At 35.9% G+C, this 16,179-nt stretch overlaps 1 protein-coding gene across 11 annotated transcripts in view; it reads right to left on the bottom strand.

Moving 5' to 3' along the window:
• The window catches only part of NAALADL2 (N-acetylated alpha-linked acidic dipeptidase like 2), a 1,352,594-nt gene that overhangs the window by 553,971 nt on the left and 782,444 nt on the right, over positions 1 to 16,179 (bottom strand). For all 11 annotated transcript variants that reach the window (XM_047875457.1, XM_047875456.1, XM_047875458.1 and 8 more), the window contains one exon: positions 7,140 to 7,413. In XM_047875457.1, the coding sequence (XP_047731413.1) occupies positions 7,140 to 7,413 (274 nt within the window). The remainder of the gene's footprint in view (positions 1 to 7,139; positions 7,414 to 16,179) is intronic.

Below are 16,179 nucleotides of genomic sequence, written 5' to 3'. Positions count from 1 at the left end.
CCTCTTCAAATTAGTGCTTATGTCTATTACAAACCTGTAAAATCAAAACGTGCTTCCATGTTTACCTCTGTCTTTTCCAAAAAGGATTATTATGTTAATATTTATGAAGACTTCAGATTTCAGACATTCCTAGAATTATATTAGTACTTCCTTTTCAAGTTCACTCAATGGCTTTCCATCATGCACATCTTTATGAAAACCACACTGTACTGAAGCATGAAAAGCAATACTGCTTCCTCCCGATCCTGTGGCGGACATCACTAATCGGACATCACCTTCTCAAATTCCTCAAGATGGTCTTCTAGCTGATCAAGACCAATTAGGGGTTGGCATAAGTAGGAAACCATATAAAGTATTTAATATTTTAATGTTAAACAATGATTGATATTAAATAACTTTTTAAATAATATTTAGTTATTTAAAATCTTTAATAACTAGAACACAAGTACTAATCAGTTAAAATGAGCTCCTAGCCAATCAGAAGGGATACCAGCTAGTGTGCTAAACTAGTACACCCCAAATGAATCCAGCACTAAGACTAAGACATACACACAGTTTTGTGGTCTTTGGCGTAAAAGATTCATTTTTATCACTTTTTTTGCATGTAATATATAAATTTGCTGGAAAAAAATATCTGCTACAATGATATACTGAATGTAAGACTTATTGACATGATGACCACATTTTTATGGCAGAAATAACAAAGATAAACCAGAGCAGTTAATTGTCTTGACACACAGTAATTATTTTAAAAATTTGCAAAATGTTTTATAATCTAATATGTGCACACCCACCTAAAAGATGAAAAAAATTAAGTTAAAACTATTGTAATACAGAAATTTAACCAGAGTTAGGCACAGTTCTGTTAGGATTTTCTTATAGGGGTAGAGATCAGATTAGGATGGGATTTCAGGAAATTTATCAATGAAGGAAGCTGGTGGACCAGTGTCAGTTGCTTCAGAAAGTGGATGGAAGGTCAGTTGATACTTTGCAGCAATTACCCCAGAAGGGTTTACATCTGACATAATTTGAGGAAATTTCTTGAAAAGAATTTACCTCTGGATCTTCCATCAGCTCTATGTGAAAGGTGAACTTCATCTGACTAAGGAACTTCCTCTTTCAAACAGAAATCAGAAGGAAGTTCTCTGCCCCTTAAAATATTGTTATTGACTTTTGAGTGATCTCTGTGGCTCTGGATGGAATATGTAAGGGGGTTGAAGTGGAATTTGAGTGCACTGTTTACCCAATGGCATGTGTTCCCTGCCCAAATATTGTGGCCATGCTATAATTGGCAAAACTGTTTCTTGCTGAGTACTGAGTGCAGGAAAGTTGTATGCTCATAAAAGGGATCTCAGCAGGGGTGGGAAAGGAGGGTGGTGGGGTGGGTATGGGGGTGAAGATCCCTGATGTGTAGCATTTAAACATTTTCTGTGGTTTAAATATTAGACCAGAATTAGGAGAAATGCATAGAATTGGCTTCCACTAGCAGGAACAAGCTGACATGAACCATTCTGGCACACCACTGGGGCACTTGTACTTGGCCTTTGAAGTGTAGAACAATATGTTAACTCAGGGCTTTCCTAGGTGGTTGAAAACAGAAATGGGTATGCATTAGAGGTATGGGTTGAAGCTTGTGCCCAGGTCTTGGCAACGTAGAGCTAAGAAGCAGAGGAAGGTAAGAGGTGAATAATAGTAAGAGAGAGATGACGGTAAGAGGACTTCACAGGAAATCCCAGCTAACAGAAAGTTAGAAATTGGGGGCGCCTGGGTGGCTCAGTCTGTTTAGCGTCCGACTTCAGTTCAGGTCACGATATCATGGTTTGTGGGTTTGTGCCCACGTTAGGCTCGGTGCTGACAGCTCAGAGCCTGGAGTCTGCTTTAGATTCTGTGCCTCCCTCTCTCTCTCTCTCTCTGCCCCTTGCACCTCTCTCTCAAAAATAAATAAACATTAAAAAAAATTTGGAAATTGAACATAAGGCCTTTGAGACAGAGAGGGAAAAAGAAAGGGAGGATTGGGAGAAAGATTGATGTGGACAGGACTGTTATGACAAGATACGGGGGAAAAAGAAAATCAATATCTAACTATTTATGTCCTCAGTGCTAGACACTTTACTACAGAGCTCGTATAAATGGTGTTCAGTCTATCTTCAGAACACTCATATCTGGGAGTGTTTCTGCCCATTTTATAGATGAGGAAACTGGAGTGTAGAATATTTAAATGTTTTGCTAGTGCTCATAGCCTCATAACAGTATTGAGCCATGCAGTTTGTAACTACTTTCCTGACAGTTTCTCCTATTAGACTGCCAGTTGCATGTGGACATTGTCTAGAGCCTTCTTATTTATCACTTTTGTCCCCTGTGACTGGCACCTAAGAGGTATGCAGTAAGTATTTGCTGAATGTTGAATGTTGCCTGTTATATTACTCAAACCCAGATGGCTAAACGCTCTATTAGTCACCTAATCTTTCACTATCAAATTAAAATATAAGGAAAAACAAATTAATAATCATAGGGCACTTTATTTAATAAATGATACTCAACTTATTAAGGTAAGGATATTGAAGGAGTTGCAAATTCTTTCAAGAGAATTCTTCCTGGAGGCCATGAAAGTAATTGGACAGAATTCTGCTGCTTTTAAAATCAATTAGTTTAGGGGCACCTGGGTCGCTCAGTCAGTTAAGCATCCAACTTAGACTCAGGTCATGATCTCATGGTTTGTGAGTTTGAGCCCTATGTTGAGCTCTGTGCTGACAACTCAGAGCCTGGAGCCGACTTCCAATTCTGTGTCTTCCTCTCTCTGGCCCTACCCCCCTCCTGCGCGTGTGCGTGCACGCTCTCTCTCTCTCTCTCAAAAAAAAAAAAAAAATTAAGCATTAAAAAACATTTTAAATCAATTAGATTAGCATATTGAAATAATACATAAACCTAAGGATCAACTTTTCCGCAGATCTTTCTAGTTCTGAAAAAAACTGAATATGCAGCACCCACTGAAGTGAGGTAAATTTTATATGTAAGGTACATATTTTTTAATGTTTATTTATTTTTGAGAGACCAAGAGCAAGAGTGAGAGTGAGAGTGAGAGCGAGTATGAGCCTGGGAAGCGCAGAGAAAGAGGGGGACAGAGGATCCAAAGCAGGCTCGGAGCTGACAGCAGAGAGCCTGATGTGGGTCTCCGCCTAAGGAACCGTGAGTTCCAGCCCTGAGCCAAAGTTACGTGCTTAAGAGACTGAGCCACCAGGTGCCCCTGATACAGAGTTTAGATGTCATTCGTTAAACTATGGCTTGATATTTTACAAAATGAGAATAAGCAATGCTCTTCGACCCAAATTAACATGATTTGTCATTATGAATTTAAAGTAAAATATTTACTCCTAGATTCTTTGAGCTGTTAGTTTTAAATTAAAAATGTGATCAGATATTATATTTTATTATTTATTCATAATTAACAAGGCATTTCCCTGTTAATATTTGTCATATTAAACAGAAGCCTAGAAGATTATATTCAGACAATATCATAAAAGTTTCAAATCATGATATATAGTTCTGATATTTTAATTTTTCCCATTTAAATGTATTTATTTTATACCATGTAATAACAATAGCTAACAGAGTGCTTTCTTTCTTTCTTTCTTTCTTTCTTTCTTTCTTTCTTTCTTTCTTTCTTTCTTTCTTTCTTTTTTTACAGAGTGCTTTCTAAGTGCACTCTGTGTGCCCTACATGGTTTATATAATTTCTTCCCCACCACAGCCAATGGAGGTACTATACCATTCCCCTTATATGGATGAGAACACTGAGGCTTAGAGAGCTAAAGTGACCAACCCACAGTTGGAAGAAGTTAGGAAGAATGCAGCCAGTAAGGAAGAATGCTACTCTGGGCTCTCTGAGGAATGGGGTAGTGATAAATGTGTTGATGACAATCTATCTTATGCACACAGTTAATGAGTTGTTGAAAATAAGTTTCTCCATAAAATTGCATTATTTGTTTTTACTTCCAGACACAAAATAATACTTAACAGGAAGAAAATTCCCAAATCCATAAACTGTATTAAAATGAAAACAAATCTTCTGTTCAAAAATATAAACACAGTAGACTCCAATCTCAACAACCTATATTAAATATTAATTGTTTCCTTTGCTTTTCTGCAGCTATGTGGGTTTCACAAAGGACAAAAGAAATAATTGCACAGGGATTACATAAAGCCATACATTCTATTTATAAAACTGACTAGACATTGTCAGCATTCACTACCAATGTCTTTGGTAGTATGATGACATTATAGTTGATATTTATCTTTTAATAAAAATATGAATCACTGTTTACTCCCCGAAGCTAACCTCACTCATGCTAAATTATTTATGTATCCATTTTAATATGTATTTTGCATCTGACAGGACAACTCTCCTTAGGACCCCTTTACTGACCCACCTGTCATTATGATGGGGTAAACAATGTCACCTTTCTAGTGCACAATGAATTACAAAGAAGTTGCAAAGTACACCATCCATCATGCTGGCACTAAGTAGGTTTTTGAAGTAGATCTCAGATATCACAAATGCTGTTTAGACTGTTACCAGAAAGCAAAAATTGGAAGCTTAGACAAAACGGTCATATGATGAATGGACATGACAGCTCTTCAAAGAAAAGGGGCACTCCTCTTCTACAAATAACCTTGTCAACAGCAAAAGTAGTGGGGAGCTTTGCTGGCACTCAGACTAGAATAATTTAACAAGTGGTTAATGGCTCAGCCTGATAGAAATTCATGCAAACCCAGTGTACTCAAAATCAAAAAGTGGGTCAGCAGCAGCAACCTCTCAAGCTTGATTTTAATTAGGGAATGGTCTGAAGAGATACAGAAAATCACCCATATCCTATTAATTAGAACATGTGAGTTTCAATAATACACGTGTCTAAAACATATATATAAAATATATGCAAATATTCTATATGCATATAAAAGTCACCTAGAAACTGCTTTGCATTTGAAAATCATAATGCTAATATAGTTTGAGTTTTAAAAAAATCAACATCAATAAATTTATTGATATAAATATTTAAATTATTATGTAGTTAGTATAATGGATTTGAATTATTAATATAATTCTAAAAATAGTTATCATTAGTGTCTTCCTTCATCTAATTTGCATGGTTAATTTCTTCAAATACAAGGTGTTTGTTTTATCCATAATTGCATTTCAGTTCCTCTAACACTACTCCCTTTGATTTAGGCCTTATTTCAAATGTAGAGTATATTTCTACATGATAGCTAAGTTTATTTTTCCCTTTTAATAGCTTCTTTAAATCTTTCTCCAAACTTCTTTTTTTAAAATGGTATTTTTTATAGCATTTTATAAATGGTAGATAATCCCAAAGTGACATACGTCTTCATGGACATTTAAGCAGTTCCACAATTCTATAGTAGACCTTGGTTTCTTTAATATGGAACAAGGAAAATTTAAACATTTATAACTGATAAGATAAATGTGTAGAACTCTCAGAGATGTGGCTACGTGGGAACATAAAAAACTAACCCAGTGGGCCCGGCAGATTATTAGAGGCCCATGCTGAGGAAACAGGGACTTTCCTGCTTTTCCATATCACCTAAGTTATGGAATAATAAATAAATTGAAAAGCAAATTGATGAGGGTGATTCCAAGGACCCACACTAGCTTATGGGGTTTTGTTGTTCTGTGTTTTGGACACTTTTTTTTTTTAAGGCTAGGAGATGAATCAACTGAAATAAAGAGGGAGGTGGAAATGTGAGGGGCTAATGAAGGTTTGAGAGTCTGGGAGAAAGTATGTAGGGTAACTTAAGCATCTTGACTTGAGACCAGAACTTCTGAATCAACAAAAGAGTGCTGGCAGGTCTCCCTTTCTTTTCATTGACACACAGGGAAGTTTCCATTGTTGCCTACCAGAAATAGTATATATTAATCAAATACAATGACATGAGTCATACACTAGAAATACTGCAGAAATTAATATTATATTAACTTTTAATGAATGATAAGGCTTTCCAAGGTACTGGTTATATATGTGGTACTTCTGCTAAAAGTCAGAGAATGACATAACAGACCACAGACAATATGGAACCACCAGTAAATGGACACTCTCCACCCTCCCCAAAAATGAAAAGAAAAAAAAAACAACAATAAGAATGTATCTATATAGTTACTTCAAATGATTTAAATATTTAATATATTAATCAGAGTTAACAAGGTAGATTCTAAAAAATCTGTGCCAGAATCATAGTATTGTTTCATTTGTTTTAAATGAGGCAATCTAAAGGTTTATAAAAGAAACAAAATGTGCTTATTAAGCGCAAGGTATTTTTACATGGAGACAGAAAATTTGCCTATATAAAGGAGACATGACCAAATATATATTGCATCTAAGTGATATATTGTCCTTACTGTGGGCTAGGCTCTGTCCTCCAAGATTACATATATTAGCTAATTTAATTTTCACAACAACCTTATAAACGTGCAACTATTATTATCTCCATTACAGAGATGAGGGAACTCAGCCCTACATGGTTAAGTCACCGTAAGTACTGTGGGAAATGAGATCTGAAACTAGTCCATGAGGCTCTACAAGCCTAGCACTTGACTGCCATGCCAAAGAACTGGCTAAGCCAGAAAAAGTAAAGCAATAATCCACATCTGGCTCCTTATCTCCTGTGCTCTCCATCAAGAAAGCAGAAGTGCTGTATCTCAAATCTTGGATCTGTGAATAATCATATCGATTTTCCACCTCATTTCTTGTGTGTGTACACGATCTCAAACACAACTGCTTTCATTTCTATTCTTTCTGTCCATATCAATCCATTAACATGTGCCTCTTCAAAAACCAAAGAATAAAATGAACTTGTCCTATACCAGCTAAACAAAATTTGAATGACTCAGTCACACATTCAACACTTTTGAATTAAATTCTTCTAACATGTTTTCACTTTCGAAATATGACAAGAAGAAGGTCAAGCGATCCAAATCTTCCTTCCCCTTCCCTGGCACCTCTACACTGAGAACATTTAATGGTTACTTTTTTATGTTACATCTTGCCAGTGAGTTCAATTTAGATGAAAGCTGTTGTTTTCTAATTCCGTTTCACTATAAATGACAGAGACAAATGGTCATATTACCTCGAGAGTTCCTTTGGCAGAATAGGCTGCATATGAGTAAAGCAGATCTTGGCTGCTGTGTTTTCTGGCTTCTTCGCTGCAAGGCTGGCCATTAGGATGAAAGCATTGGCCACTGCTGCTCAGAGACACAGAGCTGGCAGAAGGGCCTGGCAGATTAAGCAACACAGAGTAATTTACAAACTGTACATCTTCTAGGCCCAGGGAAGTCCAGTGACTCTTAATCTTCTTTGAAATTTCTGTGTCATCTTCACTTTTATACAGTTGTACCAAATTTCTGAAAGAAATTTAAAAATCACACTCTAAATAAAGGAAAAAAATTGTCTCTTGAGTTATGACCATTTAATATATGAACAATTATTAACAGATGTAGGATATGAAAGATGAACTAGACAGGACACTATACAAGAAACTCACAGTCTGGGAAAGGTGATGAGCTTGCAGAGAAATTACACTAAATCAAAGCAGAATGAATTAAGTTCTTAAATTAAGAACAAATAAAGCACTATGGGAATCCAGGGAAAAGGGTGATTAGTGCCAACTAGTTCTTTTATTAGTTCTGATCTTTCTGTGGACATCAACATATAATCCATTTACAACTCAGTTCCAAGACTAGGAGTCATGCTGGTGAAGACAGTTTTGTATTGCAATTAATATGATTCCATATAGAGTTATGTGATTAATATATAGCTATTGCTATTTAAAATGATCTGGAGAGTGTTGGAGTTATTACTGAGGATGCCTGGCTAGCTAAAATGTAACAGGGAGATTTCTGGTGGGCTGAAGTTCCACTTGGGAGGGGCCTGGGTCTCTTGGAATGCAGGAGGCCTGTGTAAACCACCGACTGGGGAATGCTCCTGGGCCTCCCTCCCATGCCTTTCTGCAGTCCCAGGGGAACTCCATTATCTATACATTGTATACAAAGTTTAGCTCAACAATAGGACACATAGACCTTTGCTGTATATCTCTGATTTGATTATTCTCTTGTGATTGTCATGTACCCTTTGTTTTTGCATGCCTGAAATGTATGCCCTCTGTACACAACAAGTCAACTGAGATTTGTGACTGGTCTGACACTGCAATAAATGAGAATAAGCTTGAGGCGAACGTGGTTCTTCCTCTGTGAGCATTGACTCCCATACCTTTTCTCTTTCTTAGCAAAGGGTAATCTTTCATGGGTTGGCACAGGGTTTGTTGGTCATTCCAAGCAAGAGAGAACACTTTTGATACAAATTACATGCCAAATTACCTAATACTGTGAGCACAATGATATGCAATAAAACTGGTATATCATGCTAAAACCAACCACAGATTATCAAATCAATATGAAATTAATTTTTGCGTGTGCTTGCTGTAGTCTATATATTTATTCCTTTTCTATTCTGTAATCCAATGACACTATTTTTCCTTATGACATCCTAAAAGCCAGACAAAATCTGTAAAAATAGACATACACATGCACGCGCAAACACACGTACATACACGTATGAGCAGGACCTAGAACAAAATCAGAAATGGGAAATTTAAAAATAATAATACAGTAAAGTTTTGTTTAGGGCTGGGATACAAAGGGACCAGTTTATTTTTTGACAAAAATATATCTTCTTATAAGAATTTTATTGCTATCCAAAACATTACTTAAATGGATACTAAAGTGGGTACTGTTTTATTTTTTCCCATCACATTATTTTTCCCACACATATTTGATTCTTTTAGGACTCTATTTATTCAATAATCCCCAAATGAAAGACATCTGAAAAAGGAATAAAAAATACACACATCAGAAAAAAAATACATATAATATAGAAAAGCACTACTAGAGACAAAAAAGTAGGTGTGCTGACATAGCTAAAAGGCAGCCTATACATGAAGATGAAATAATAAATAATTTCCCAATTGCTTTCTAAGGTTATTTCTATTTTCTCTTAATATGCAGTTTGACCAATTATCAATGCCATGTAAATTTTATGAAAGAGTCGATTAAAAGAATTTCACTTTTTCTTCTGAAAAAGATTGGTGGGCCTTCTGGTGTGTGTGTGTGTGTGTGTGTGTGTGTGTGTGTGTGTGTGTGTGTGTGTTTGGCAGGGGAGGTTTTTGTATAGTTGGCAAATTAGATTGTGTATATTTAAAGTGTACAATATAATTTGATATACATGTATGTTATGAAATTATCACAAATTACCACATCCATCACCTCAGTATTTACCTTATGTCTGTATGTGTTGTATGTTGAAATTTTTAAAATTTCTTTTATGTTTGTTTATTTTTGAGAGAGAAAGAAAGAAGGAGTGGCAGAGAGAGAGAGGGAGACAGGATCTGAAGCAGGCTTTGTGCTGATAGCAGAGAGCCCGACGTGGGTCTCAAACTGAGGAACCATGAGATCATGACCTGAGTCGAAGTCAGACACTCAACCCAACCAACTGAGCCACCCAGGCACTTCTGTGTGTTGAAATATTTAGGATGTCCTCTCTTAGCAAATTTGAAGTACATAATGCAGTATTAACAATACTCACCATGCTGTACAGTAGGTCCTCAGAAATTATGCATCTTATAACTGAAAGCTTGTATCCCCTTGACCAACACGTCTTCCTTTCCGCCACCCCCAGTGCCCTGGCAGCTATGATTATACTCTTACTATGAGTTTGTTTGTTGGCTTTTTAGATTACAAACATAAAAGATATGCCTCAGTATCTGCATTTCTCAGTCTCTGTCTTATTGCACTTACCCTCTGTGAGGTATCTCTGTTGTCACAAAGCCATAATCTCATTTTTTATGGTTGAATAATATTGTACTGCACATTGATCCCACATTTTCTTTATACATTCATCCATACATGAGCACTTAGGTTATTTTTGTACTTTGGCTATTGTAAATAATGCTACAATGAACATGAGTGCAAATATCTCTTCTAGATACTGATATCATTTCCTTTGGATATATAACCAGAAGTGGATTGCTGGATCATATGGTTTTCTAGTTTTAATTTTTTGAGGAAACTCCATACTGTTTTCCATAATGTCTGTACCAGTTTACATTCTCACCAATAGTGTACAAAGGTTATATTTTCTTCACATCTTCATCAGTATATTTTTTTGTTTTGTTTTGTTTTGTTTTGTTTATAACAGACATTCTAATAGATGTATGGTGGTATCTCATTGAGGTTTTGTTTTGTATCCCCTGATGATTAATGATGTTGAGCACCTTCATGTATCTGTTGGTCATTTGTATATATTTTTTGGAAAAATGTCTATTCAGACCCTTTGTCCATTTTTAAATTGGACTGTTTGTGATTTTTTGCTACTGAATTGTATAAATTCCTCACTGTCATTCACTTTATTTTTATTTTTTTTTAATGTTTATTTATTTTTGAGAGAGGGAGAGAGAGAGTGCAAGCAGGGGAGGGGCAGAGAGAGAGGGAAACACAGAATCTGAAGCAAGCTCCAGGCTCTGAGCTGTCAGCACAAGGCCGGACACAGGACTCAAACCCATGGGCTGCAAGATCATGATCTGAGCAGAAGTTGGATGCCTAACGGACTGAGCCACCCAGGCTCCCACTGTCATTTACTTCCTATCATGCATAGGAAAGGCTGCTGGGGGAGATGGCTCCACCAAGAGTCAGACTGATGTTCAGCCAAGACTGCACTAAGTCCTGTATCCCAAGATAAGGCAAAAATTAATTACTGGTCAGGATCTGTGATAAAGGTTTTTTACCAGGGTGGGGATAAATAAAATATGAACCCCTTATCAAATATATGTTGTGTAAATATTTTCTCTTGTTCCACAGGCTTTTCTCATTTTGTTGTTTCCTTTGCTGTGCAGAAGCTTTTTAGTTTGATGTAGTCTCACTTGTTTAGTTTTGCTTTGTTGCCTATGCTTTTGTTGTCATATCAAAAAAAAGTTGCTAGGACCGACGTCAAGAAATATTCCCTTTGTTTGTTTTCTTCTGGGAGTATTGCAGTTTCAATTTTATATTTAAGATTTCAATCTGTTTCAAATTAATTTTTGTGAATGGTGAGATATAGGGGTTCAATTTAATTCTTTTGCATCTGAATTCCAGTTTTTCAACACTGTTTATTGAAGAAACTATTCTTTCCCCATTTTCTATTCTGGCTTCTTTGTCAAAAATTAATTGACATATATGTATGGATTTATTTCTGGGGACTCTATCCTGTTGCATTGGTCTATTTTTGGTCATTGGATCTGTTTCATTTGTCATTTTTTTCAAAGTTTATGTATTTATTTTTGAGAGAGTGCACGTGCACCCACGAGTGGGATAGGGGTGAAGAGAGGGAGAAAGAGGATCCCAGGCAGGCTCAGCACTGTCACTGTGGAGCTGGATATGGGGCTGGAACTCACAAACAGTGAGATCATGACCTGAGCCCAAATCAAGAGTCAGATGCTTTAACAGATGGAGCCAACCAGGTGCCCACTGGTCATTGTTGATAAACAGATCACTTTTTATGATCAGCCTTTAGGCCATACTGTAATATTTTGATTATTATAGATTTAAAATTTTTTTCTTTCAACGTTTATTTATTTTTGGGGGGGACAGAGAGAGACAGAGGATGAACGGGGGAGGGGCAGAGAGAGAGGGAGACACAGAATCGGAAACAGGCTCCAGGCTCTGAGCCATCAGCCCAGAGCCTGACGTGGGGCTCGAACTCACGGACCGCGAGATCGTGACCTGGCTGAAGTCGGACGCTTAACCTGCGCCACCCAGGCGCCCCTGATTATTATAGATTTAAATCAAGAAATGTGATGTGTCCGGATTTGTTCTTCTTTCTCAAGATAGCTTTGTCTACTCAGGGGCTTTTATGGTTCCATGTAAGTTTTAGGGTTGTTCTTTTTCTGTGGAAAATGCCACTGGGATTTTGATAGGGATTGCAATGAATCTGTAGATTACTTTGGGTAGTATGTTCATTTTAACAATAATAATTCTTCTAATCTATGAACATGAGATACTCGTCCGTTTTATTTGTGTCTTTTTTACATTTTTTTCACCAATGTCTTATAGTTTTCGGTATATATGTCTTTTACTTCCTTGGTTAAGTTTATTCCTAAGTATTTTATTATTTTTAGTGCTATTATAAATAATATTTTTTCTTAATTTCCGTTTCATATAGTTTGTCACTAGTGTGTAGAAATGCAACTGATTTTTTATATTGATTTTGTATCCTGCAACTTTAACTGAATTTATTAGTTCTAATGTTTTTTGTGGAAGCTTTAAGGTTTTCTGTATATACGATCATGTCATGTGTAAACAGAATTTTACTTTTTTCTTTCCAATATAAACAAGTAATGTATATATGTATGCCTAATTGTTCTGACTAGGACTTCCAGTAATGTATTAAAGAAAAGTGGAGAGATTGAGAATCTTTGTCTTTTTCCTAATTTTAAAGTAAAGACTTTTACCTCTTCATTGTTAAATATGATGTTAGCTGTGAACTTGCCTTTATTATGTTAATGTATTCCTTACATACATAATATAATGAAAGTTTTTATAATGACAGGATGTTGAATTTTGTCCTATGTTTTTTTTTCTGCATCTGTTGAGATGATTATAAGATTTTTATCCTCGGACACCTGTTGGGATGAGCACTGGGTGTTGTATGGAAACCAATTTGACAATAAATTTCATATTTAAAAAAAGATTTTTATCCTTCATTCTGTTTAGATGGTGTACCAAATCTATTGATTTGTATATTTTCGGCCATCCTTGAATTTTAAGAGTAAATCCCACTTGATCATGGTGTATGATCCTTTAAATATATTGTTAAATTCTGTTTGCTAGTATTTTGTGTGGGGATTTTTACATCTAGGTTCATCAGGGTATTGGCCTATAATTTTCTTTTCTTATAGTATTCTTATCTAGCTTTGGTATCTTTTGGCCTGAGATAATGAGTTTCAACTTTTTGGAAGAGTTTGAGAAGGTGTAGCATTAATTCCTCTTTCAATGTTTGAAAGAATTCACCAGTAAAGCCATCTGATCCTGGGGTTTTCTTGGTTTGGAGGTTTTGATTATTGATCCAATCTTCTTTCTAGTTATGCATCAGTTCAGATTTTCTATTTTTTCATGATTCAGTCTTGGTTGGTTGTATAGTTCTAGGAATTTACCCATCTCTTTTAGGTTGTGCAATTTGGTGGCATATGATAACTCATAGTAGTCTCTCGTTTCTTTGTATTTCTGTGGTTTCAGTAAATGTCTCTACCTTTATTTCTAATTTTGAGTTCTCTCTTTTGTCTTATTTAGTCTAGCTAGAGGTTTGTCAATTTTATATTTAAAAAGAAAAAGCTCTTAGTTTCATTGATCTTTTTATTGTTTTCCTAGTCTCCATTTCACTTATTTCTCCTCTGGTATTTATTTCCTTCCTTCTGCTAAGCTTGGGATTAGTTGGTTCTTCTTTTCCTAGTTCTTTAGAGTATAAAGTAAGGTTATTCATTTGAATGTCTGTATATAATTGTTATATCCTCTTGATGAATTGAAACCCATCATATAGTGACCTTCTTTGTCTATTTAGACACAGTTTTTGATATGTCTATTTTGTCTAATATAAGATTGCACAGGTCCTCAGTGGCAGATGCCATGGGTGTACACAGTAGTAGTGAGAGCTATTAGGGTCAGGGCAAAGGCTTCTGGGGACTTCCTCTTTCTTTTTCTCCCATGGGGGATATTGTGACCAAGGGTATCTCTCTCAGTGCCTGGTCAGCTTGCAGCACCCTTGCACTGGTGGTGATACTGGTATTTGATGCATAGACACTCACAAAGCAATCACAAAGCCAGGGTCTAGAGTGTAGACACTTATAGAGTGGTAGTGGCTCCCCAGGTCCAGAGATTTGGTAAGCCCACAGCAGTAGTGACTCCAGTGCCTGAGCTATAGGAATATACAAAGTGACAGCTATATGCAGGTCTAAATTGTGGGAGCATGTAGAGCAGCTATGGATCTAGGGTCGAGGGATATACATGGTTGGGTGGTGGTGGCAGCCGTGGTCCTGTGCAATAGTAGCTCCTTTAGGTGGAGGAGGGGCACAGTAGCATATCCCTTCCTTAGGAATCTGCAGCAGTGATAGCTTTTGGTTAACTCAGTGGTGAATGCTGCTGGTGTCCTCTGAGGGTCAGGCCGCTGAAGTCCATACCAACAAACATTACGGGGTTTCTATTATGAAAGCTCTGGAAAGTCTGTGCCGGAGGTCCTCACTGGCAAAGACTGCTTGAGTCCTCCACGGAGTTAGTTAGCCACTGGGAACCACAGAGGAAAGGCCACTACTCTTCTTCTTGGTTCCTAACCACTTCTGGATGTCTCAGCTAAGCCAATCTCAATCCTTTCTATGTAGTTATTCTCCATTTTGCCCCATTGTGTTGCTGTATGTTCTTAATTGGACTCTTGAGCCCTCCCAAAGCTATTTTAATTCTTGGATACCTAATTGTTACTTGTGGGGAGATGACGGTTGGTAAAACCTACTCCCTCATCCAGCTCTCTATCTCTCTATCCTGTTGTTTTGTTGCTTTATCTGACTTCTGTATCCCCATCCTCTTTCTTTACTGCTACTGTAGTTTTCTCTGCACTACTTGGAGTAGGGAAGGTAAACTAATTAAATTGAAAGTTAACTCAGTTTGAGGATTCAGTTATTTATAAAGATGCATCAATAATGTTCTTCTGTAATATATATATAGAAATGCAGAACACATATTTTATTTATGCACATTTGGCTGTATATTAGTCAACATTAACAGAAAAACAAAAGTGAAATTTCAATAGTCTTTTGTTGTTGTTGTTGTCCTTCTGCTCAGTTAATTGATGAGCATGAATCTATCCATGAGTATGTAAAATGTTTAATCTGCCATTTGTTTTGTTGGTCTCAATTCCAAAGCGCTTTACAGTATAAGCAACTCAAAAAACGTTAAATGTTTCAAGATGTATATATTATACAAGATGGCCTTGAAAAGCAAATCAAATACTTCTTTAGGGACACAACTAAAGAATTGGTAATTTGTCCCAATGCAGGAGAATTTCTATTTATTATTCAGTACTAAGCTAAAATTTATGAAGAGAGAATATGTGCATGCTCTACTTCACTCTGAATTGAAGGGATATATACTTTTTGTATTATAATTTCATTTTTTATACTATGAAAAATGGAATATATAAAGAACATATATATAAAGTATAAAGAATAATGAAGGAACAACCCAGATTATGAGGTAACATCTCTGATATTATTGAAGCCCCTTTGGTACTCTTTATTTATTGGTATCCCCCCAAAAAATCTGATTTTTTTTTCTTTTTTTGCATCTCATTGCCTTTTTTTGTATAAATAATATATATGTGTATATATATATATATATATATATATGACGTTAACAATTAACCCTTTATTTTTTGAATATTTGCTTTTATATAGTTGGTATTTCATATAGATATAGATATAGATATAGATATAGATGTATATATACATTTTCCACAGATTTAGTGAGATATAATTTGTATAAAACATTGTATAAGTTAAGGTGTACAACACGTTAATTTGATACACATGTTTTTGCAAAACGATTACCACCATAGTGTTTGCTAACACCTCCACACATCACATAACCATCGCAACTTACAGCATGGTGATTATAGTTAAAATATATATTCTTTTGTGTTTTTTTTATCACTTACTATTAGGTTTCTGAGATTCCTCCTGATTTATCAATTTCCTAAGATAAGTATTTTAAAACTGTTCCTGGTTTTCCATTATTATAAATACAAGAAAGTTATTATAATACAAGGAAGAAAGGAAGACAATAAATCATTAGGTAAACTATTTTCTTTTTCAAAGGAGAAAGCAAATATACGAAATTAGAAAATAACCACAGGCACAGAAGAAACTTAAAATAAAAAAAAAATTAAAAACAAAAACAAACAAAAACTATGAGAACATCTACACAGCTCAGTGTAAATAAACTTTCCATGAACACCTGGATGACAGAATTCTTCCTTTGTCCCCCAGCTCCTCTCTCTGCCCTCTCCGTCCTGCATGCCTTGAAGGTTGACCTTTATGA

This window comes from Prionailurus viverrinus, chromosome C2 (genome assembly GCF_022837055.1).
Source record: "Prionailurus viverrinus isolate Anna chromosome C2, UM_Priviv_1.0, whole genome shotgun sequence".
NCBI lineage: Eukaryota > Metazoa > Chordata > Mammalia > Carnivora > Felidae > Prionailurus > Prionailurus viverrinus.
Note: the sequence above shows the minus strand (reverse complement) of the source record. Positions and strands in the feature narration are given on the sequence as shown.